The sequence below is a fragment of the Octopus sinensis genome, linkage group LG6 (genome assembly GCF_006345805.1).
Source record: "Octopus sinensis linkage group LG6, ASM634580v1, whole genome shotgun sequence".
NCBI lineage: Eukaryota > Metazoa > Mollusca > Cephalopoda > Octopoda > Octopodidae > Octopus > Octopus sinensis.
Genome location: NC_043002.1, coordinates 89380445 through 89406664, shown reverse-complemented (window position 1 = coordinate 89406664; position 26220 = coordinate 89380445). Strand labels below are relative to the sequence as shown.

Below are 26220 nucleotides of genomic sequence, written 5' to 3'. Positions count from 1 at the left end.
TCTAGCTGGAGAGGAGATACATGACAGGGTGAATGGGTAGGTAAGTAAATTGAGGAGAGTGGCAGATAGAGAGGAATGCAGTGGGTGGTGAACAGAGGTAGAGAAGATATTAGAAAGAGGAGTAGATATTAAGAAGATGAGTTGTGGAGGAAAGATTTGTCAGGGACAGATTGTGTGCAGAAGGCATAGACATGACATACCTTTGAGCCTCATAATATATATATATATATATACACTATTCTTATACAAGAATGTTGACAGTGACTTCAAAGTTTTGCCCAGCTATGCTACCACTGTCAGTTCAACAATGGCTTAGCTGGCAGAAACCTCGAAGTCACTCAACATTCTTGCATAAGAATAAATTTGTACTCTACAAAAGTACAGAGTAACCCATCAGATTAACGTAAAATTGTTTTTATTATAACTGAACACAAAAACAAACAGTTATCTATCTGTATATATATTTAAGCCACAGAAATGGTGATACATCAATGTCCATCAATCTTGGATGGTATTGAAGGTGGGTTATCTCACCAGTCCATAAATTTTTAACACCTGGAACTTTGAGAGAATTTTCTCTACCACACCAAATCACAGCCTACCAGTAATTACACAAAGCATATATGTTAAGTATATGTAATTGATAATATATATATATATATATATACTCCCACCCACACACACATTTGTAAAAGTAAAGGATTATTCTAAATATATATATATGCTAATTTATTTTTCTTGCTGCAGATTCACACACAGCAAATTTTAATCAGCTCAACATACTCAGCACTTTTAGTACAAAGTAATCAATCATGAGATTTAAAATCCAGTGAAACCAGGTTTTAAAGACAATACTCCTTTTCTCCTTTCAGTCACAGTACTGTAGCCAAGTTGAAACACCACCTTGTAGGGTTGATCAAATAAGCTAAGCCCAGTGCTAACTTTAAGTCTGATATTTATTCTCCTGGTCTTTTTTTTTTTTTTTTTTGGCCAAACTGCTAAGTTGCAGGAGTGTAGATAAACCAATATCAGTTGTCAAGCAGTGAGAGGACAACAGAAACACATATATATAAGTATATGACGGACGTCTACACAATTTCCATCTCCCAAATTCACTCACAAAGTACTAGTTAGTCCAGGGCTATTGTAGAAGACATTTATCCAAGGTGCCACACAGTGAGACTGAACCCAAAATGACATGGTTGCAGTAAAACTTCATTGTCAAAAATTTAAAATTTGTTGATATCAAAAATAATCGACAAACATCCTTTTCTGGTGGGGATTAATGTTAGGGTAATTTTCCAAGTATATTTGAATGGTTTTGTCCTAGGACACCCAGTCATCACTTGCAAGTGAGTATGGCTTGACAGCATGTATCATGCTTTTTAGTAATTAAACAGACATAGACAGCCTTTTGCCTCAGTGGAACATCCATGATGTAAAGCTGGAAAGAGGGTTACAAGAGCAATGTGAAATGAAATGTTTGTTCAAGGGTACAATGTGGCACCTGGTCCAGGAATTGAACTCGTAACCTCATGATAGTGATCCAAATATTCTATCCATCAGGTCACATTCATTCACACAGTTTAACCGTAAGGTTCCGGGTTCAGTCCCACTGTATGGTACCTTGGGCAAGTGTCTTCTACTATAGCCTCAGGCCAGATAAAGCCTTAAGATTTGGTAGACGGAAGCTGAAAGAACCCCCGTCGTATATATGTATATATATATATATGTATGTGCGTGTATATGTTTGTCTCCGCAACATCGCTTGACAACCGATGCTGGTGTGTTTATGTCCCAGTAACTTCGCGGTTCGGCAAAAGTGACCGATAGAATAAGTACTAGGCTTACAAAGAATACGTCCTGGGGGGTCGATTTGCTCGACTAAAGGCGGTGCTCCAGCATGTCCACAGTCAAATGACTGAAACAAGTAAAAGAAACCCCCAAAGACTGGTGAAACAAATGTAGTTAATGCTTATCTTGAGTTACAGAACATCAGCGACCACAGGAAATGAAAGGAAGATGGTTAATATACAAAGTATTCCGGAAGAGTGACACTTTGAGAGGATTGGGGGAAAAAGTGGTTAAAGTGAAGCAAGGATTATAAAGATAAGTGGAGGAGAGGCGAGTGTGTTTTGGTAGGTATACCAGCTTGCTTCGATGAACAGAGGCGATTGTAATACATAAGTGGTTGAAAAGCAGAGTGAATAAACAATACGAGTATGGGTAAGAGGGTGAAGTGAATTGGTGGTTGAAGGCTAATCTTTGGGATGTAGTGTTTGCTATGTTCTGAATAAGATTGCGATGCACTTAATTTGTAGATACCTTGCAAGTAGTAATCAAACAGAACCAGAAGAACCAGTTTGTCAACTGGTTCTTGGTTGAGGATTTTCACAACGTTCGTAAAAGGAATGAACATCTTAACTTCGCTCTAAATAATATGTACTATGCCTACAAATTCTATAGTCGAGTTGAACTGGGAAACAGAGAGAGAAGCCGGGAAATATAAATAAGATAGATACTCGATAGTCTTACCATCCGTTAGATAGTCGCAATAACATGGGTGCGACGTGACAGGTCCATGATTACCGGCACTTATAGACACGAAAGAAGAAAAAGGTTGCATTTAAGGTATTTAATGATTCAGTGGCCTATGGGACAGCAGCTAATGTCAGGTACTTAAATAGCAATAACCGAAAAGTATTCCATAAGATCGATCACTCTGCTAGAAACAGCTGTGAATGTCGTCTTGAATCATCTATGATGAGAAGTTCGTTCGACCAGAGCTGACCTGATGGCCAAACAACACTATATTGATTAACTTTTATAAAAAGCCAAGTCATATCAGTTGGGCAGGGTGACACCGCAGTATTGTGAAGTAATTAAAAAAGTGTAAAGCAAATTTGGTTAAAGAACTCAGTCTCATTTCATATCGTTCCTATTAAGTGTCGGTAATCCTGGTATAGTACGTCTTTTAACAGAAAACAAAAAGGATTGAAAGTAAATTATATTCTGTCTTTCTTTATAAATGAAAGCATTCGTGGTGCTAAATCAAGTAAAACTGTAAACTTTTAAAAATTTATCCTTTTATCCACAATTATTAAAAGAAAAATGGGGAAAAAATGTTTTTAACTTACTTTTGTTGTGACATTTTGTTCGCTAAAGCTCTGACGAGGACGGTGTTCACGAAGAGACTGAAAGAAATGGAACAAACCAAAGCTGGTTATCTCCCTTAAATCTTAGTAGTGCCATCATACGGTTCTGCGGAACAACTAATTAAGGGGAGATCATTTGTTTAACACAGCGACTGACTGACTGTCTGTCATGGCGGAGAAAAGGAAATCACGACGGAAACAGGACGAGGTACGAATTTCCCACGTCTTTATTTCAAATTCTTCTTTTTTTAAATAAATATTTGTGTCGTAATAATTCCCATGATATATTTTCTTGTAGCATTATCAATTCCTGAATCGCCAGTTTTGCTACATTCTTTCTTTTTTTTTTTTCTGCTCCGTTAAATTTACATATGCTTGAAGTTGTAGTTTCTATAACTGTTTCTATTTATTTGAAATACGTGAAGATCGCCAAATGTTTCACTTCACCCAGTCATCATCATCTCCCAAGTATAATTTCCCATATCATATTTTCACACTCTAATAACCTGCTTACCTACTATTCTTGTGTGATATATGAATTTCTATGTCTCTTCCGATGACTTCTCATAATGGTATATGTTGTGTTTGTTTTTAATTTGCATTCATTTAAAATAATCAAAATAAAGGTCTGCCTGTTTACTACAAAGGTTGTTGCAGTTTAGAGGGGGCGTTCGTTATAAGTGTGATGCAGTTCACATGTTTCTAATGAATGAACAGTTACTTTGTTTTGCCATCATTTAGTGCCAACACTCAATATGGTATCGTTCCTATCTTGAGAGATAACAAGCCACACATTATTTAACCATATGAATGAGTAATTAAAATATCTAAGTTTATATTCTGAATCTAGACTATTTACCCTCATCTGTATTTCCACCAATGTCTATATAACCTACATTTATATCGGCCTTTCTTTGAAAGTCTTAAGTTTCGGTTAAACCGAAACCACTGTTTGTGATATTCCTCTGACGTGTAAACCCAGTGTAAAGCAGATCAATATTTCTCCAAGAAAAACACAAAGACGTCTTTCTTTGAGGATTTTTTTTTATTTCTTTAACCTGACGATATTTTAAAGAAATAAGCTGTTTTAAACCAAAAAAAAAATCCATGCAATTATAGTTATGAATTTTGTTTATTTTGATTAAATTTCCGCAAACAATATTTTGAACTAAATGAATTGCCATCTTTTTTATAAACTTCTTTTCACGTCCCATCTTCAGTTGCTACTTGATTCCTTCAAAACATTGTTTGTCCTATTCATGTGAAATATTTTCTCAGAAACAGACTTTAGAATTTTTCTTTGAAACAGCGAAATTAGCAGGCGTATGTCTAGATATAAACGCCAAGTAAATATTGTTTCTTCTGTAGACAACAGGTTTTTAACGGTCCCTTTTGTTGTCGTGATATTTGTTTTATTACATTTTTTAAAATTTCTTTTCCAAACCTTCATTTCTTTTCAATTTTTTTCTTCTTAATTCTAAGTTTGTTTTTTTTAACTCAAACGTTTTCGGTTTCGAATTTAAAATGTGTAAATTATTATTAAAAATACAATTGTGAATTATTGGTAAAAGTTTTCTGGTTCCTAATGTGATGACTTGTCATTTTTTTTCCATTTACGTTTGTATTAGTAGCGAACATAGTCGCAATTTTCATTAACTAATTATAGTCTCAGTTAATTATAAGTATTATCATTTTACAAACTCCTGTTTTTAAGTACAAAAATCATCTTAATTTAAGCAAACCATTTTAGTTTCTCAAATTGACTCAATATGTTGAATAGCTTAAAAACATTTTTGTTTTAGTTATTTTCATGATTAACATAATTCTTTTTTAATTGTTTACCAAGACGTAAATATTCAGCATTAATTACTATTACGCATCATGAACAGCTTGTTCACACCACACACACACACAAAAACTAGCATTAAACATCCCATTACAAACACTTTGCCGTAGCAGCCTGCACGTCCCAAGCTGTTTATGATGCACAAAAGTAATACGAAGGAGTGGAGTTTTCCCTCATTGGAAAAGAAAAAAGGGTAGTTGTTTCGGTAAATTTTTACCGTTTCACCCTCGACCCCCACTATATGATTTTTTTAAAATATAGTATTCATATGTTTCATACAATGGAAATTACCGTTCTGATTAAATTCTTGCAAGCATTTTAACTTACGTTCTCTCCTCTCTCCATACACACGCTTCCACCCTTTTTCCCTTCCTATGAGGTAGAGGAATTTGAGAGGCGCCTATTCCGAAACCCTTCAGATTTTGAACTATATGATTCATAAATCCCTCAATTTATTTGCTTTAAGTGTAGTTTGGGAAAACATTAAAAAAAATTTTTTAACCAGCTGTTGATATTTATTTAATATTCGGAGGTGCAGGTATAACTGGAATTGTTTGAAATATTAAGAATATGTTAACTACCTAAATTCTCTTTTAATGTGTGTTCCTTGATTTTACTTGGGTGTTTTATTTGGTTCTATAAAATGCAGAATAGTCTGAAAGCTAATTACAGCTTTTTCTATAGTGAGAACCAATCAACATAATAGTTTCCAAAGATGTCCATCTCTTAAACTCTTATTTCAAAACACATTTCAATAACTGGTCCACAGATGTACTATTTCTTCTCTCTGTTTTCAACCTTTCTTCCATTTAGGTTCTCTTGGCCTGCTCATCTCTCTCTTCTGCTTATCATTCATATTGTGTTAACCACGTTTCTCTAGACTACCCTCCCTGCCTATGTTTTTCTGGTGGCTGTTCAAGAGGAATTTCAGCCCAATTGTTTTCACCAGTCTCAGATGTCCTGTAAAGGCCAAGACAATGCCTCTTCCACTGGACCAGAAGTTCTCGATCATTTTTCTATCTATGGACCCCCTTTAACTACTATTTTATTCTGGTGGACCCCAATAACCATTTGGTGTTTAAAAACTTGTTTTAAAAATACTTTCAAAATTTCTATTTTGTTTTTCACTCATTAACTTGTGTAGGTTGAACTATGTAAAATGTTAAAGAAACTGAGCTATTTCTTGCGATGCATAACAATACATCTAAAGCAAAATTTTTTCAGGGGCCCTTAAAATACTATTGTGGATCCCCAATTAACTATTTTGATATGTGGACCCCGGTTGAGAACCACTATTTTAGAGCAAGCTATAGAAAAAAATTACAAGAACAAAGCTGTGCTAAACATCCTAAACTCCTCACTAAAATGATTAGCAACCTTGACCTTCTTTACCTTATGCTCATACTATAACTTGTACTTTTACAAACTATACCTAAATTTGACACCCCCCCCCCACCAAACTACAGAACATAAGATTCTATCAAAGCCTTCTCAAGGTCAACAAATGCAAATTATCGTTTTACATCCATTTCTTTCATATTTGATATGGGTTGGATTAGTTTTCTGAAGCAGTGTTTTACAACCAAATGCCTTTTCTTTTAGTCCCCCCTCATGACATGCAGGGGCACTATGTACTTATTCTAAAACTAGAAGAGTTGCTTATTCTTAGCTAAGAAATTTCTTGCTCGAAATATGGCATTGTTATTCTATATCCAGACAAAACAAAATAGTATTTTAATGAACTGTCTTGTGCTTATTTCACTATAACTTTCCCTACCATTTTCAAGATTTGGTCTGTCAGCTTCAGCTCTGATCTCCATTGTTACCATAGCAGTGATAAAGATAATGCTCTGACAATAACACCTTCAGCCTGACCTGATTAACTGAGTAAAGAATGGGAATAGTTTTCACATAGCTTGACATTTTCAACACCTCTTTAACTATTCCTGATAATAATTGTGTATCTTTATCTGTTTTACTTAGCTCTTCAGTTGGCCCCTCAGTTGCACCTTTAGGAGTATGCTCCCCCTACTTAAATATATTGATTTCGAATTTTGGCACAAAGCCAGCAATTTGTGGGGAGGGAGTATGTCAATTACATCAACCCCAGAGTTCAACTGGTGCTCATTTTATTGACCCCAGAAAGATGAAAAGCAAAGTCTGCCATCAGTTTTAATGTAAATTTAACCTTGCAACAGGTATTGCTTCTTTAAATCAATGAATTAAATCTGAATGCTTGGATTCATAAAATACAATTTCTAAAAAATTATTTTACAATGTTAGGAATGAAAATACATATTACTACGATAGGTAAGCCTTTACATTTTGTAATTAAAGATAAAAATATCTTCATAAAAAACAGTAAAATCAAGGACCTGATTTTGAAAAGTATATGAAATTCAAATTCTTTCTCTTAACCCTTTCATTACCTACCCGGCTGAAACCGGCTCTGGTTCTGAGTACAAATGTTTTGTTTCATAAGTTTTGAATTAAAATCTTCCACCAAACCTTAGTCACAATTTATGTTCCTAACACTAGATGAATGATAACTAAGTTATTTTACCAAATTTTTTGTTGTATTTAAAGTAATTGAAAGAAAAACAGAGCATCTCAAAATAAATACAGTAACGAAAGGGTTAAACCTAGACAGTCTGACAACACTGACTGTCTCACATTGGTGTACTGACAAACTATTTTCACTGCCTTTGTTATATTGCAATTGAACTGCTTTCTCATCTAATTATCTACTTATGTCTGGTCAGCAGTGTAAACAAAATAAAATTAACTACATAGAGTTTTTTTTTTTATTAACTAATTGATTCGTTTGATTTTCTTTAGATGTTTTGTACAAACATTAGATTAACTAATGAAATGATTATACCAAAACAAAACAAATTTTATATTTGCTCCGTATTCACTTTCTTATTCTCTCTTATTTTTAGAAAGATAGCTATTTGTTGGAATAACAGAAATGGTAGTGTTGGTTTAAATTTAATTCTATTCGCCCACATTCCAATTTTGAATTGTACCTGAGTTAACTAATTTCTCTTGGGGCTTTAAGGTGTCAGTTACATGAGCCTATATCAATATGAGAAGCCCTTATTTAAAGTAATAGCTTTATCGAAATTAAGAATTAAATGAAACTTCATAAATTAAGTTCTTTTTTAAGTTTCAGAGTAGTGAAGCTTTTTTCAAAGAAATATAACCTTCACATCTGGTACATGTTTTCAAATAACTCAATAAGTGTATAATGATGAAGTGAAGAGTCATCATTTCAAGTCTTTTATTTGTTCATTTTAATAACATATGCTGAAATATTTTCATAAATATTTCCAAAGCTCTCTTGCTCTGTATAAGGTCTGTCCTACATTGAATCAACTGAGAGCTGATTTTGTTCTCATGTTTGTGTATTTTACAAGTGGACATTACTTTTGACATAAAACTGCTTTCTCAACTTACTCTATGATTTTTTTATTATCCATTAAGGACTACACAAAGAAAATGACAACACACTCACGAATGATACAGAGCAATTTGGGGTCGATTAAAGATTTAACATGATTATATATAAACGAATGATTAGACAACACAAGGGACGTTTTTTACAAATGGAGTGGGGCAGGTTTTTTCGGAACCCATGAACCCTGCCTCATCACTGACCTCGGTTTTTTAGCTTATCTCACATCCACGAGGGACTTTTTATACACAATATTCTTCCAGTCTTTGTTAAATTAGTTCATACATAGGTTGTCATTTTACATGCCATGGAGATTTCCTCATTGCCAGTTCTTCATTCTCCCACAGCATCACATTTCAGGCACCTGCATCTTTTACATGCCAGACGAGGCTGGCAAACGGCCACGATCGGATGGTGCTTTTTACATGCCACCGGCACGGAGGCCAGGCAAGGCTGGCCATGATCGGTTGGTGCTTTTTACATGCCACCAGCACGGAGGCCAGTTGGGGCGGCGGTGGCAATGGCCACATTCGGATGGTTCTCTTACGTGCCACCGGCACTGGTATCACAGCTACAATTTCCATTGTTGATTGATTTCGATTTTGATTTTGATTTTCACTTGCCTCAACAGGTCTTCACAAGCAGAGTTTTGTGTCCCAAGAAGGAAAGGTATGCATAAGTGGACTGGCTACATCCCAGGTAGAGGCCACGAGTTATGGTCTCACTTGTCCTGCCGGGTCTTCTCACGCACAGCATACTTCCAATGGTCTCAGTCTCTAGTCATTTCCTCGGTGAGACCTAAAGTTTGAAGGTCGTGCTTCACCACCTCGTCCCAAATTTTCTTGGGTCTACCTCTTCCACAGGTTCCCTCAACCGCTAGGGTGTAGCACTTTTTCACACAACTATCTTCATCCATTCTCGCCACATGATCATACCAGCGCAAACGTCTCTCTAAACATGTTTGTAGTATAATTCTATACTACAAACATGTTTTAAACTGATCAGTATTAAAACTTTCCATCAAAATTTCATGTTAATTTATGTTTCAAACACCAGCTTAAAAATATCATCATTATCTTGGTAGATTCATTATTTTTACAATTAACTGATAATCACAAAAAGGTTAACTATTTTCAATTATTTGATGCTCTACTGATTCTACTTTCAATAAGAATTAGGTCCCCCAGTGTTCACAAAATCTGCAACTACCTTTTAACCCAGTTGCTCATTCAAACATGTTGATTTATGAAATGTTTTTGTATCCTGTTGCAAGAGCTCTCCAATTCATTTCTCACTACCCAATGGAGATTATCAATTCAGAAGAAAAAGTGAGAATTACAAATGTACATTTGATGCTTCAAGGTTACTGTATGTAGTTGTCAACTTGCAGCAATTTAAGAGGGACATTATGTCAACCTCCCTGGCTTTGACGGGTTCTCTAAAGGCCACAGATATAGCCTCTTCCTCCAGATCAAACCAATAAAATTATTATTAATTTTGTTTTATTATCTGTAAAAGCATTTTTTATGATGTACTGTTTAAATGAATGTTTTGGAATGGAGCAATGTAAATTAACTAAATTTCTAACAATTTTTTTTTGTTTTTGTTTTTTTATCCTAGGAGAAAGAAACCCCTACAAAAGAAGAATATGCTGTTGCCAGATATCTTCGTTTTAATAACCCGGTGAAAGAAGGTCGTTTGGCTGGCATAACAGTGACATGTTTTATTGGTGAGCAATATGATTTTTGAAATAAGTTAAAATGTGTTGAGAAAAATCTGATTATGCTTATGTAATTAGTAAAGTATATTTCTAAACTTTGCTTAATTCTAAAATTACCACTGTGATTAAACAACTAATTTATTTAATAGATTTAAGAGGAATCTTTTTTCCTTCTTTTTTAGGGTGCAAAGCTGTTGATGCTTTAATGCAGTCTAAATGGTCTGCTTCAGAAAATAAGACCACTTCTTTGTTTACCACCAGACAGTCATGTACCAACTATCTTGGCAGGTAAGAAGTTTAATTAGTTTTTTTTTTGAGTAATGAGAATTGTTTTATTTAGTTAAATATTTTATACAGCAAACATTCAAAGGCTTCATTCATTTCATCTTTACTTTGTTTTTGTATTCTTTATGACAAGCATAAAACCTAACTAAGATGTTAATTTCTTGGTTTTAACAAAAACTTTAAATATATTTGTTTCTTTAGTTGACCATCATCATTTAACGTCTGCTTTCCATACTGGACGATTTTGACTGAGGGCTGGCAACCAGATGGCTGCACCAGGCTCCAGTCTTGATCTGGCAGAGTTTCTACAGCTGGATGCTTTTCCTAATGCCAACCACTCCGAGAGTGTAGTGGGTGCTTTTTACGTGCCACCTGCACGGGGGCCAGTCAGGAGGTACTGGCAATGACCTCGCTCGAATCTTTTTACACGTGCTACTGGCACAGGTGCCAGTGAAGCGACATTGGTAACGATCACGCTCGAATGGTGCCCTTTTACGTGCCACGGGTACAAAAGCCAGTTGGCTGCTCTGGCAACGATCACGCTCGGATGGTGTTCTTGGCACCCTACTACCACAGGCATAAGTACCAGTGAGGCGATGCTGGTAATGGTCATACTCAAATAGCCGCTCTGTCAACGATCACACTCATATGGTGCTTTTTGCACCTCGCTAGCACGGATGCCAGTCATCGAAATGATTTTGATTTTGACCAGTAAAAGAAATTGAAAAATTTCATCTAAGCACAGACATTGTCATATTAATCTCTCATTTTATTGTAGTACCCTATTCTATGATGTGAGGGGGTGCTGAAAAGTTCTTGGCTTTGGGTAAAAGACAATACAAGAGGATCAGTTAATTAAGATTTTATGCAGCATATTCCCTTCTCAGATTTGCACACTTATTGCAGTGAACCTTTAGTTTTTCTAAACCTTGTAAAAGAACCCAGAAGGCTGGGCCTCCAACCAGGCCTTTTGTGATACCCTTAAGACCAGGAACTTTTCAACACCATGTATATTTAAATATTTTCAGTTATACATCTTTGATATCCATTTTCCATGCTGGTGTGGGTTAGATAAGTCTACAATAAAACATCTCTCTATACTTAACGTTATTTTCTCTCTTCTTGCTCTAACCTATTAATTTACTTTTAGTTTATTTCTACCAGAACTCTTTTTACTGATTAGGGTATTTATCCCCCAAACATATGGTCATGAGTTTGATTCCCAAGTGCACATTGTGTCCTTGAGCAAACCACTTTGTTTCACATTGCCTCAGTCCACTCAGCTGGCAAAAAAGAGTTATGGCTGTAATTCAAAGGGCCAGCCGTATCACATTTTGTGTTGTGTTGAATCCCCTGAGAACTGCATTAAGGACACAAGTGTCTGTGGAGAGCTCAGCCACTTGCACATTAGTTTTTATGAGCAGGCTGTTCCATTAATTGGCTCAACTTGAACACGTGTCATAACTGATAGAGTACCAGTTTTATTCATCATTTATGTGCATATATTCTTCAACAGACAATGCAGTGAGAATTAGGTCCTCAGGAGTCAAAGTTCTTATGATTATATATTCTAGAATTCTTTCATGATTGTTTCAAAATTTGTCTGAAAGCATAACTATGATGAAAACATACTTAGGCAGGGAATTTTTTTTCTTTCTTTTACTTTGTCTGGAGGAAGAGGCTGAGCCCATGATCTTCACAGACTAGTAAAATTGAGGCCATCGACCTTCCTCTTGAACAGTTGCAAGCTGACATGTGCAGGAAAAAAATTGCAATGGATTGGTGGGTGAACTAGCACCTAAGAAGAGAGATCAGTAAGTTGGGTTTGCTTGAGCTGAGATGATGCAACACTAGGCAACTTCAAGAAGCATAAGCCCCTGTGGGTAGCAGCAGTCAGAGCCACGAGTTGATGCATGTTAATGAATGATTTTATGTTAATCAGTCAAGTGGTCTTTTGTTGGCTATTGTCTAAGATGTCAGTATTTATAGCAGCAGTACTTTCCCAGATGAAGGCACAGTTACCCATTGTGAGTCTCATTTGAATTGAGGGTTGTTGGGGATGAAATATTTTTGTACACTGCAGAGGAAGGCCATTTCTTTTTTTTTTTATGATGCAGCATTTCCTATGTCAAGGATGTTTTTCAGCCACAGGAAATCATTAGTGATGAGGACACCTAGCATTTGAAGCTATCACGACAGTTTCAAGCTGTATGCAGTTGAAGTTTAAAGAGGAGCGACGTGTGCAGAAACTGTGTGGTGAACCTAGTAGAGTGAAAAGAGTGTTTGAGATTTGCTTAGTGTGTAGAGTTGGATGCAAAGTGGACAGCAAATGTTGAGTTTTCTCTGCATGAGTACTGATTGCAGAATCCTCATGCTCAAAAAGTGGAGGAAAAGTTGTCAGGGATCCTTTGGCAAGAGATTTTTTTAAATTGCTGCAGTTTAGGATCCATGAGAATTTAGGGGCTGTGTGATGTACAAAGGTAGCTTTTGCAGTTTGGATGATGGCTTTGTGGAAGCTGTGTTACTGGGTAAGAGCTCTTCAATTTGTAAAGGTAGGTGATTGTTGGCAGTATTTGTTTGGTTGAACTGTTATGGTTAGTCTGTCAACCAATCACTTGGAGAACTTGTGACTGAGTTTCGTTTGTGTGTGGTTTGTGAGAGACCTGCTTAAGAGGTTGGTTTCATTTGCTCAGATCAGTGGTGATGTGCAAGTACTGCAAGAGAGGGAACTCCAACCAGTTGTGAGAGTTGAAATCACTGAGGATAATGACTCCAGAGGTGAAGTAAGATGGATGCCCTCAACACAAAAAGATACAGTTAAAAAGATGTTAGTTGGAGGAGTTGTATTTAGGGTAGGTAGGTGAGTGAGGAAACTTTGAGTTAGAGTACCTGGAACTTTTAGTTGTTGATATCTGGATGAAAGATATCAATTTCAAGGAGAGTGGAATCTACAGTGATTGGGCTAAATTTGACAGTTTGTTTCAAAGAAAAAAAAAACACAATAGTCCATCCAAAAATAAAATTATTTTTAAAAAAAACATCAAATAATAGCTAGATTATGGCTGGGAGATAACTTTGAGTTTACTCAAAGTAGCCATGCTCAGTTTCCACCATGGCCTCAAGGTGGCTCCAAAACCTGGTGCACAAGTTCCTCACTGTGTCCCTAGGAAGATCTTTCAACATCTTCTTGATCTTGGCCACTAACTTTGCATTAGTGTGGCAGGTAGAGTGGTTGGTGTCTTTCTCAACCACATCCCAGACATGGTAATCCATGGGATTACAATCAGGGGCATTAGGAGGCCAAATATTGGAGCTGGTGAAGTCATAGAAATTCCCCAACAACCACTTCTAACTCCAGTTGTATGATGAGCCAAATTCTGCTACCTCACCTATGGTTTAACCATAGTCTCCAGCAGCTTCACATAGCCGTCTGAGTTGAGCCTGAGGCCCTGACCAAAGATGTTGTGTGGGGCACGGCATCACCCTCATGTGAGACACACCCAAAGACCATCACCTTCCTGCTTTGTAGTCTCCAAGTACAACATTAATCTTTATGCTCTCCAAAACTATTGACTGTTCACCAATACATGAAGCTGTTCCTGAAAAAAAGGAGACAAAAAACAGCCGGTACGTATGTAGGGACATTGTCACTTTTCTCTACTATTTGAGTAAAGAGTGCAACCTGGACAGCAGAGATGCACTATAGATAAAGATTGAGAGATTTATCTCATATTAGTTGGGAGCAATCTATGGGGTTATGGTTGGGTCAAAATCTATGGATATTTAAGGGAAAATTGTTCAGCAATTTTAGTTTTTGTCATCTAAGGAAAGGTAGAGAATGTTGATATTCCACATGGTCATTATAACCACTTGGTTGAGGGAGCCTGGTGAAAACGCTTGTGACAGTGAACTGTGCTAAAGCTATACACATGTCAAAAGTCAATGTTGAACTGAGCAGTGATATGTGTTTAACCACACAAAAAGATGGGATTTGAGGTTCTGTGTCACATGCAACCAAATTAGACAAATGACGATCCATAGTCAGTGTGTGTGTATATATATCCTGTGCGGTGTCACATAAAAGCACTTGTATGGGGCCATGTGAAAACACACAGCACACTCTGTAAAGTGGTTGGCGTTAGGAAGGGCACCCAGCCATAGAAACCATACCATATCAGACTGGAGTCTCGTACAGTTCCCCAAGCTTACCAGCTCTGTTCACACTGTCCAACCCATGCCAGCATGGACGATGGACAATAAATGGTGATGATGATAATGATATATACATTTATGTCTTACTTTTTACATTTCCAAACTAAAATGGGAAATATACAAGTGAGACATTGTCCCGATTCTTGTAGGAAGGCAATTAATGAGAGTTGATTCGCTGTAACAACCTGTCTGACCCATACCAGCATGAAATGAATGTTGATAATATAGGTTATTGCTCTACAAAAGTATAAATATATTCTACTCCAACTTTCATAATAGAACACTTAATTATATTATGGTTAATTACAATGTTTCCTTAGTTGACACCTAAGGAAAATTAAGACATTCTAGGGTTGATTGTATATGAAAATTCAAACTAATAAGTATATAAATGCAACTATTTCAAACTATTTAAATTTTTTTTTACTAAATAGCTTACACTTTGGTTACAATTTCAGATTACTAACAAAAGGCCTCTTTCACCGGGCCATTCGGATAGAAAAGAAAAAATCAGATCGTACAAAAACAAAGAAGAAATCTATCAAGGCTGGAAGTGAAGAAGAGACCAATCTAGAAGAAGATAAGGTTTGTGCTATAATAATAGAAATTAACTTATGTGTACTCTAAATATGTAATGGTTACTAAAGATAGTGGCGATTTTCTCTTTCATATGTATATATATATGTATTACTAGTACAAATAATTCTGGTAGTTTACAATATTTGGCAATTAAGCACAGTTTTAATCCATAATGGTTATAATTGTATTTTTAAATTTGACTAGTTGTCTACAACTGAAGATAATTTTCGTTGTACATTGATGCGTGTGTATGTGTGTGTATATATATATTTCTTGCTTATAGAACAAGAAACATCTACATTTTACTGAGTAACTATTTCCATTTATATCTACATTCTTTCTCTGTTGTATTTCATAAATTGTTGTAAATGAATAGAACATTGCACAAGTCGCTTATTGTAATTTTTTTTTTTTTTACATATTCTTCAGTAAAAATTGAGCAATTTGCCTTAGTGTACAATACATGATATATATGGTCTATGTGAAGGCACGTGGTTTAGTGGCTAGGGGTATTCCGCTCACAATTGTAAGGCCATTTGTTCACTTCCTAGCCCCATGTTGTGTCCTTGAGTAAGACACTTCATTTCATGTTGCTTCAGCTCACTCAGCTAGTAAAAGTGAGTGGTACGTGTATTAAGTGTATGCATGTCAGCCACTTGCACATTAATTTTTGTGCAGGCTCAAACCGGAACCCTTGTTGTTGTAATTAATGGAGTGCCACATATATGGTCTATGTACTTTATTTCTCATTACATTGAAATACAGATTGCTTTTAACATCTAAATACAAAAAGAACAAATAACTTATAAACGTACAAGTCAGTTGAGGATTGCTCACTCTTTCTCTGTGTACTGTGCAGCAGCAAAACTTTTGCAAGTTCATATTCTCATCAATGAATGACTATTTTATGCACTCTATAGTATGTATCTTTAATGATGGAAAGAGGAGAGGTGGTGTGCAGAACTCTTCATTAATTCTCCGACTGGACACCAGAATTGCTATTTTACCAGCATTGAAAATATTCCTATAGCAAAATGACTTGTCATCGACTGATTTGTGTAACACAAATTAGTTAATTATTTATTGCAAATTGTTCTAATAAACTAAAGTGGGAATTAAAAAAATTATGTTTCTGTATTCATTTTGTAATTTATCAAGGAGAAACGAAGTAAAAAGGACAAGAAAAGCAAGAAAGAAAAAGAAAAAGAGAAAGAAAGTGACCGTGAAGGTGAAAAAACAGATGACACTGAAAAGAAAAAAGAAGAAAAGGAAGAAAAGAAGGTTGATATTTTTATCTCTTGATTTGAAAAATAAGCAAAATTTACATTCAAATATAACCTCACCATAATGCACTATAGTAGATTGTGTCTATTGACAAGGTATTATTGCTGTGTGTGCATGAATTTACCTGTTAAATTAATCCTTTTCTAACATAACTTGTAAAATAGCCGATTGGAAAATATGATAATTTGTCAGATTCAACCACCACCATTTTAGTATTCAATTTTCCATGCTTGCATGAGTCAGACTGAGTTTATTGAGGCAGATTTTCTACAGCTTGTTGCCCTTCCTGTTACCAACCTTCACTTGTTTCCAAGTAAGGTAATATTTCGCCATGGCCAGACATGTCCTCATAGAAAATTGGAAATGATTGACACTGCTTGTCTAACAGTGACAATCACTTTACAACTATCACATGATATCAAAAATAAGGAGACACAATCACACACACACACACATCTATATGACAGGCTTCTTTCAGTTTCCAACTACAAAATCCACTCACAGGGCTTTGGTTTAGCAGAAAACACTTGCCCAAGGAACCATATTGTGGAGTGATCCCAGAACCCTGTAGTTGAGAAACAAACTTCTCGCCACAAAGCCATGCTGATATATTTTTCCATGATAGTATGTACTAGTTTGGTTCAAAGTTAGAGATCTGCATAAGAGACTCCAGTGTTTCATATTTCTTAGATCTATGAAATAGGTGAATATTTTCATAATACATACTTAATCTATATACTTCAGGGATAAGTTTCAATCCATATTTTGCATAGAAAAATTGGTAGAAAGCTTTTATAATGGGAATCGACATAGAAGATAAAACTGCAAAGGCAAGGAAGCTTTTCAACTTATGTTATCTGTCTATATTATAATAATTCTGTTGTTTAGCCCATCAGTGATGCTTTTATGAGATTAGAGAAAAAGAGGGAGAGAGAAGCATCCATAACGTGAGGTAGGGGGAATGTAATATTTATTACATGGTTAAAAAAGTTAGTTGAAGGTAGTGATGATATAGAAGAAGAGAGTTTAAAATATAATTTTAGCAGAGGGGTGATGTTCTGATGGCAAGGTTAAAGAAAGGTAAAGAGAGGGAGAAGCGGTGGTTGGATAGTGAAAACTATTTTTTAAATTAATTGAACTAAGGTTTTTTTTATATTACCTATCACTTAATGCATGCGCACAAGTGCAATTCCATAAAATATTCACATTTATTTACAGGCAGATATATGCAATTTAACTAAAGGTTGCATCATATATGTGTGGTATTTTTTTTTTGTTTATGGGACAATGAAAGATTAAGAATAAATATTTATTTTATGAGTGCTATGTATTGCATCTATAAAATTGTGTATAAAGTATATAAAATGCATTAAGTAATCATTGTATTCCAATTTCTTTCACTTTTCAATGAGTAGCAGATGAATAACTATCTTTCCATACAGACACAACATAGGCTACACTTTCATATTTTCTGGATAAAGTTTTCAGAAATAAGCCAATAGGTTTTACCATTCATTCTCGGAAATATTTACGGGTCCTGCTAGTTGCTATTAATAGAATTACATGATCGAGTCACCATACTGAACATGTGTATTAATAAAATATATTTAGCAACATAATAATGAAAAGCCCATTAATATCATAGCACATGACTGTTAAGTGTATTACAGTGAGTAAAGCACATTTAAGGTTAGTGTTAATTAAATTAAATAAGTACAGGTGTGGTTATGTGGTTAAGAATTTTGCTTTAGCACTTTAGACGAGTGTCTTTTGCTATAGCCTCAGGCCAACCAAAACTTTGTGAATGGATTTGGTAGGTGAAAACTGAAAGAAGCCTGTCGTATATATATATGTATGTATGAATCACATGATAGTTTTAAGTGTCACTGTCATGCAAGCAGTATCATTCATTTCTAATATTCTGTGAAAACACGTCTGGCTATGGGGAAATATTACATTACCTTGCAAAAAAAAGGTAAAGGGAGACAACAAGAGGGTCATCTGGCTACAGAAAACTTGCCTCAGTAAATTCCATTCCACCCATGCAAACATAGAAAAGTGGAAATTGAAATGATAACAAAAGATTTTATAAGCATCTTAAAAAACTTAGCTTAAAAATCAATTGAAAAGATATGTCATCTCAATCATGTTCAGTCCCATTTATGCTTATCTGAGTTTCCTGTCTTCAAGAAACTCAATGTCACCTTTCTGCAATCAGTTAGAATGTCTTCCACAATAAGATGCAAGCTTGGTTTCTTGAAGCTGCCACATTTGATCAATTCCTTCTGATCTGAAAACATTCTGGTCAACCATAGAAGATATATCTTTTCCTTCAATGTCTTTCTCAGTATTACATTCAGTGGTTGTAAAACAATATGAGCTACTATTTTTCCCCACATCTGTTTCTTTCAAAGTTTACTATGACCTACCCTCATCACCATTTCTCTCAGTTGACCAACCTACACCCGTACACTTCAGGGTATCAACCCGACTACTAATCTCTTCTCTATCATGCATACAGCTGATCAGACAGTTCAAAAGACCAGACTTAGGGTGACTTTTTCTAGATTAGTTTTCAGACATTGAAAAGTAAAATAATTTACTCAACATTATTGTGCAGTGATCTGGCAGAACCGTTAATATGTCAGGCAAAATGCTTGGCGGTATTTAGTCTACTGCTACATTCTGAGTTCAAATTTCACTGAGGTCAACTTTACCTTTCATCCTTTTGGGGTCAATAGATTAAGTACCAGTTGAGTACTGGGATCAATGTAATCAACTTACCCCCTCCCCAAAAATTTCAGGCCTTGTTCCTCAAGCAGAAAGAAAGGATTATTGTACCTACATGCAATATGTTATTTGGTATTTATAAAACAGCTAGTTGGGACAAGAAACTTTTTAGCCTCATATATGAGTCACACATTTGTTTTTCATAACTGAAATTTGTGTTTTATTATTGAAATTGTGTACAGAAGGAGCCTTATACAGAAGTAAATATCATCAAATATGATGGTTTGAATTACCCAAGAACAGGATATGTATGAGAAAAAAGTTTTTATTACTGTCTACATAAAATAGAGAAAAAGAGTTAATCTATTCGCCTTGGTCTTATATACTTAAATAATCTATAATTTTCCTTTTAATTTTATCTTTTTTTTTTTCAGGAAGAAGAAAAGAAAAAGAAAGAGAAAAAGCTAAAACTTGGTATGCCAGATGACCAAAGATTCATTGATGGAGATGAGGTATTCATTGTTGTTCCTCTGTTGTTTTTATTGAATCTGCTGACCATTTTGTTACATTTTCTATCATTCTAATACTGCTGAGTTAGTGTAAAATGCAGTCTGTGAATGGCAACATTTGAAGTGTTGGAAATGAAGGAACTAGATCTGTAAAAGTGCTAAATTGAATGTTTTTAACTGATTAAATAAAAATAACAACAAATATTTAGTAATTAAAAATATTTGTTTACTGGGGTAGGAACTGCATTTAAGTTTGTACAGATCATAAATGTTGTTATAACACACTGTAATTTGTCACATCAATGGTAGTATTTAATCTATAATTAAGCTTTTGAACTGTATTGTAATATGAAGATGTGATTGCCAGATTTATTTATTACAAAAAACCTATAGCTTTGAAATACTTTATGTATCAATTATATCATAAATCAGATTCTGTTAAAAAAAAAAAGAAAAGAAAAATTAAATATAAATGGAGAACTGGTAACAACTTGATGCTGACATTTTAATTTCATTTGATGTATATGTATGTAATTTTAACAAATCACAGACTAATAGTTTATGATCCATTTTTTTTTTTTGGCCATTTAATTTCTCACTCTCTTAGCCATCACTGGCAGCTATGAATAAGTTATTTCATTTTAGTTTATTCACTACACTTAGCTCTTATTAAATAGTGAATTGCTACAGACTTAGCCTCTACAAATTTCAAAGCATGTTATGTGTCTATCTTTGGCTGTAGTCAATTATGCTTGTGAATATTTTGACATTAGGAAAATATGTCTAAATATTTCTACAAACATTATCCATTTGACTTTTAGCATTCTTTTCTGTAACAACACACCATAGCTAATTGACTTATGTGTGTACGTTCTTACAAGCACTCACATGTAAACTCTGCCTTGCGTGATATGTAAATTAAGATATGTTTCAAACATGTGCTTACAAGCCATATGTGTAATTATACCAATAAGATCAGATGAGGTCTTGTTCTTCTTGATGGCAGGTAGGATATAAAGAGAAAATGTGTATGTCCATTTATTGTTATCTCTACAACTCATTAACCATGTGGTCAATAAAATAGAGAATATGCAACCATGAGGGAAAAATAGAATCTTTAGCCATGTGAGTAGTGTGATGCTACATGGGGGACACAATGAGTTATGAATCTGATTTTCTTATGAATCATGCTTTTGAAATAAGATATGCATGTAGCTAAGCAATTTGAGTTGTATGATATTATATGTCCAACAACATAATTCAAACCAGTTTATATTGATCAATATTGACTTTTTAAGTTTTGATACAGTGAAATAAATGTTCCATAACTCTAAAATTTTATTCTGATAAAAATTTCTCTTTTTAAATTGAAACCTTTTTTTTTTTGAAGGTTTATGTTTGGATCTATGATCCTGTTCCTGTAAAGACTTTCATTATTGGGCTTCTCATGGGTAAGTCTTGCTAACATTTATATTTGAGAAATAATTATTTGATGATTATGTTTAAGAAATACACAAATACTATTATTTATAGTATTTTGTAATCTTACAACATCAGTGTAATATGTGAATATAATCTCTTATGAAGAATATTGTTTTTCAAGTATTTAAATCTGTCACCCTGTAAAGACGATAGCAGTTATGTTCTTTCAAATAAATGTTCTAAATTGACTGACATTACATAAAATTTTTGCTTTTACAAATTTACAAAATATGTTTTCTCTTTCTTGACAGTTCTTGGTGCCATAGCATTGTGTCTGTTTCCTCTTTGGCCAGAGGAAGTGAGAATAGGTGTTTATTATTTAAGTTTGAGTGGTGCTGGGTTCCTTGCATTCATTCTGGTCCTCTTTGTTGGTAAGCATATTTGTCTTTTGATTTTGTTGCAATTAAAATTGTTTATTTATATTTGTCTTCTTTTAAATCAAATTCGATGTCTGGCGTCCATGCTAGCAGGGTGCAAAGAGCACCATACGAGCGTGATCATTGACAGAGCGGCTAACCGGATTCCATGCCAGTGGCACTTAAAGGGCACCATTCGAGTGTGATCATTACGAACATCGCCTTACTGGCACCTGTGCTGGTGGCATGTGTAAAAGGATTCGAGCGAGGTCATTGCCAGTACCGCCTGTATCATAAGTAAGTGAAATTATGCTGGGTGTGAATTTTACATGAGTAGAAACTTTTTTAACAAATTTTATCCTGCGTAATTTACATGAGTTATTATGGTATATATAAATTACATACCATTTCATGTTTTGAGCTTTTGGAATATTAACATAGCAGAAGTCAAAAGTGTTAATACCACTCCCACTGATGAAGGGGACTGAGCTGCAAGAGCCCTGTGTTACCTTAAAAAGCATTCGTGCAGGCGCCACATACAAGCACTCCTGTTGGTGCCACATTAATAGCACCCAGCACACACTGTAAAGTGGTTGCTATTAGGAAGGGAATCCAGCTGTAGAAACCAAGCCAAATCTAACTGGAACTTGGTGCAGCTCTCTGGATGCCAGTATTGGAAACCGATGTTAAATGTTGATGATGATGAATTCTAACTAATCACATGTGAGTAAATATATGTATGTAATCCAGTGTAAACTGACTGTATGTGTTGTATATGTTGTGGTATTGTTTATTGCAAAACAATTAAAAACTTCCTTTAACTTGACTTAATTTTCTTTCTTATTCATTTCAGTTCGTTTAATACTGTTTTGTGCTATATGGATGTGTACTCTAGGTAAACATCACTTCTGGTTTCTACCAAATCTCAACGAAGATGTTGGTTTCATTGATTCATTCCGGCCACTTTATAAACATGAAACTTATGCACCCAAAAGTAAAGATTCTGACAAAAAAATAAAAGAAAATGATAAAGATGGTGTAAACAATGGCTCAGGTGATGCCACAGTCTCTACAACTGCAACATCACCAGTGAATGAAACTCAGTCTGTCTCAACAGAAAAATCCTATGAAGAAAATAAGACTCCCAGTGAAGGAGGTACTGAGAGTGAAGCTAGTGATGACCAGGAAGGTTTTGAATTAGTGGATAAAGAGGAGTTGAGTGATGAAGAAAACAAAGATAAAAGCGAGACAGAAAACATCACAGAGGTATCTGAAGAATCTAAGAAAGACAAGTAAAGATTTTGCTATTCTTGAAAACACTAACAACCAAAGACAATGGGGGAAGACATTTTAATGTAATGTGCGGTTTGGGGAAACCTCAAAAGGGATGGATAAAGATATTGTATAAATATGTATAAGGAAAATTCAAATAAAATTATAACAATATTTTGGTGAAGATCGCTAATTATTACAGTATATCTGCTAGAAAACACAGCAAGAAGGTGGAGACAGGTTCAAAATTTTTATTCAACCAATTATAAACTTTATTTTGAAATGGAGTATAAATTGGAAATAAAAGAGAGAATCTTGCATAGATTGCAGCCATAATTGTTAAATTTCTGAATAGCATATATAACAGAGCTCTCTTTCTACATCTGCTTTCATCATTTCTTATTTTCTCTCTTTCCTTCTCCTTATATCTCTATTTTGGTTAGAAATAAATGGATAAGCTTTGCATCAAACGAGTATGCGCATTGCTATTTAATCAGATATTTATCCAGATGCTTATGGAGGTTAATGATGATATTCGGATTAGTCGAATTTTACTCGATTATTGAAGCATGAATTCATATTCCTTTACAGATTAATACACCTAGAAAATAACTATTTTATTTTTTTTACCCCCTTTAAATACAAAACGCAGTGTGTAATTACTACATTTGAACCAACTTACTCATTTTCTAAAACTTTCATCTTAAATAAATTTAATCTTCGTATTGTCCATTTAAAAAGATGCATAAATTAAGAGGTTTTTCTTTAATTTTTATCATTAGTTTGAGTACTTTTAATAAAAGTTTTATTTTTTACTCAATGTGGAGAATAGTAAAATATTGTTGATATCTGACATTGGTAAATGCCATTGATTTATAGGGGAGGTAGGGGATAGGTGCTGGATTAAGACTAAGTGAATAACTATTTAATTATTTTATCAATCTCAAGATGGATGAAAGGCAAAGCTGATGCCAGTAGAATTTGAAATCAAAGTCTAGATATACCAAACTGAATAATCACGTAAAGCAAATTAAAATGTTATTTCCAAAACATATTTTATTAATATATGGCTTTAGAAATTTTTCCATTATCATGTTTACTGGAGAATTGAAGTATCTTCATACTGTTGGAATTATTCCATTTCTCTTAGAAAAACAATGTGTTTTATTTCAGTTCAATTTTATTTCTTTAGTAGATAATGTTTTGTTATAGCAAATCTTTTTGTTAAACAATAAATTAGATATTCATATCTTTCTCCAATTATCTTCTTCCACTTAGTAAATTCTACCTAATCACCGTTCTAGGTGTATGTCTTAAATGAGCAGTAGCAAATACTGTTCTTTGTCCAACACTATATATATACATATATATAAAATCAAACTTATGACTATTGCACATGAACTTGCTGAATATGTTGTACATGCTTTCTTTCAATGTACGTATTTAAACAAAACATAAAACATGAGCTATTTTAGCAAGTCATTAGTATTGTTTTGTCTGATTCCCATAATCAGATCATTATCTTGCCTTATATTACTTTTTCATTGTTTTTAATTTTTGTTCGTTTTTTTTTTTTTTTTTTGGTTTTTTTTTCTTACCCATTACTTCATGACAATCCCTTGGAATGTTCATCATCCTCACATTTTGTAAAATTATTTACATCTTCATTTGTTTAAGAATCAAAATTTTACCAGGGGAAAACTTGCCTTTATTTATATGATAGTATATTATACAAGTTACATATATTTTTTTTCTTTTCCTTGTAGACCATTAAAATAAACATTTTTTTTTTCTTGTTTCAAAATTCTTTTCTGTCTATTTTACATTTTAGTTACAGTTTTTTTTTGTTTTTGTTTTTTTTTCACTCAATGAAAAAAACATTTCACTCTTTCATTCTGTTTACATTTTAGTTCAAGATAATCTTTTCATTTATACTGAAAAGAATTATCTAAATTTGACTTCTTTTTTTTTTTTTTTTGTCATCAGTCCTTTGTTTCAAAATTTCATGAAATCCATGTCTTAATCTGTAAGTTTCTTAAAATATTAAAAATTATTTACGTTTATTGATGCTTTTTTAAAAAATCTACATTCATATTTTATAGCTAATTACTTCAATTTTCAATTTTCCCATTTATTTAACTATCTCCCATAGAATGAATGATCATGAATCAGTTACTTTAAATGGCTACCATCAGTCATTAGAATGAAATAGTTTTGAAAAGTTAAATTCAGGAGGAATCATCATCATCATCTTCGTTTAGCGTCCGTTTTCCATGCTAGCATGAGTTGGACGGTTCAACTAGGGTCTGGGAAGCCAGAAGGCTGCACCAGGCCCAGTCTGATCTGGCAATGTTTCTACGGCTGGATGCCCTTCCTAACGCCAACCACTCCATGAGTGTAGTGGGTGCTTTTTACGTGCCACCGGTGCAGGTGCCAGACGAGGCTGGCAATATGCCATGATTGGATGGTGCTTTTTACGTGCCACCGGCACGGGGGTCAGGCTATAGTCTTCAAGCTTTTGTTGTCATATCTCTAGTAATTATCTTAATCTTTTAGTATTTAAACTGGCCTTGGCCTAAGTATTCTCTTTGTTTTATGTTAAAACCAGCCAGATCCAGCCTCTTAAACCTATGCTCCAATGTCATTCTTAAAAGAAACAATCACTTCATCTTGAAGCAATGAAATAATGCAGGATTTATTCAAAAGAATGTGAATAGATATGCATTAACATTGGACAGAATAATCTGAGTGCTAGCGACGTAAACATTGCCCTGTAAATATTGAATTAGTGAATCAAGCCCACCATCATTTTAACTTTGTGTTGGAGAGATTTGCAGCACACATTTCTGTATGCATCTCAGTCCAACATCAACTCCGATTGAAATATGTAAATGTACTTGCTATGTTTTCATGTACTGCATATATCCTCAACCACCAGATCGTGGCACACACACAGTCCATACACATACTCTTTTACTCATTTCAGTCATTTGACTGTGGCCATGCTGGAGCACCACCTTTAGTCAAAGAAATCAACCTCAGGGATTATTCTTTGTAGGCCTAGTATTTATTCTATCAGTCTCTTATGCCAAACTGATAAGTTTCGGGGACATAAAAACACCAACATCAATTATCAAGCGATGGTGGGGGGGGGGACAAGCAAAAATATACACACACACACACACATATATATATATATATATATATATATACGACAGGCTTCTTTCAGTTTCCATCTACCAAATCCACTCACAAGGCTTGGTTAGCCGGAGGCTATAGTGGAAGACACCTGCCCAAGGTGCCACACAGTGGGATTGAACCCGGAACCATGTT

The 26220-nt window shown here is 34.6% G+C and overlaps 2 protein-coding genes across 5 annotated transcripts in view; one reads left to right on the top strand and one right to left on the bottom strand.

The window, feature by feature from the left end:
* Positions 1–3269, bottom strand: part of LOC115212732 (6-phosphogluconate dehydrogenase, decarboxylating) — a 53473-nt gene extending 50204 nt beyond the window's left edge. For both annotated transcript variants that reach the window (XM_029781374.2, XM_029781375.2), the window contains exon 1: positions 3138–3269. In XM_029781374.2, coding sequence (XP_029637234.1) covers positions 3138–3151 — 14 coding nt within the window. In that variant the 5' untranslated portion in view covers positions 3152–3269. The remainder of the gene's footprint in view (positions 1–3137) is intronic.
* LOC115212733 (translocation protein SEC62) lies at positions 3225–24335 on the top strand. 3 transcript variants are annotated; one of them, XM_029781377.2, is made up of 9 exons: positions 3225–3363; positions 10079–10187; positions 10361–10466; positions 15134–15260; positions 16413–16535; positions 19703–19780; positions 21168–21228; positions 21511–21630; positions 22469–23211. In XM_029781377.2, the coding sequence occupies exons 1-9, from the start codon at positions 3325–3327 to the stop codon at positions 22909–22911; spliced, it is 1206 nt and encodes a 401-aa protein (XP_029637237.1). In that variant the 5' UTR covers positions 3225–3324; the 3' UTR covers positions 22912–23211. The 3 variants fall into 3 exon arrangements, with proteins under 3 accessions (XP_029637237.1, XP_036360043.1, XP_036360042.1); XM_036504150.1 differs by lacking the exon at positions 3225–3363 and adding an exon at positions 4466–4501 and having other exon boundaries at positions 22469–24335; XM_036504149.1 differs by lacking the exon at positions 3225–3363 and adding an exon at positions 9679–9786 and having other exon boundaries at positions 22469–24335.
* The last annotated feature ends 1885 nt before the right edge of the window (positions 24336–26220 follow it).

Coding starts and splice junctions, on each gene's coding strand:
- LOC115212733 (XM_036504149.1), top strand. CDS start 9,694: ATGTTGATTTATGAAATGTTTTTGTATCCTGTTGCAAGAGCTCTCCAA. Junction 16,536..19,702: donor AAGAAAAGGAAGAAAAGAAG/GTTGATATTTTT, acceptor TTTTTTTTTCAG/GAAGAAGAAAAGAAAAAGAA. Junction 19,781..21,167: donor GATTCATTGATGGAGATGAG/GTATTCATTGTT, acceptor TTTTTTTTGAAG/GTTTATGTTTGGATCTATGA.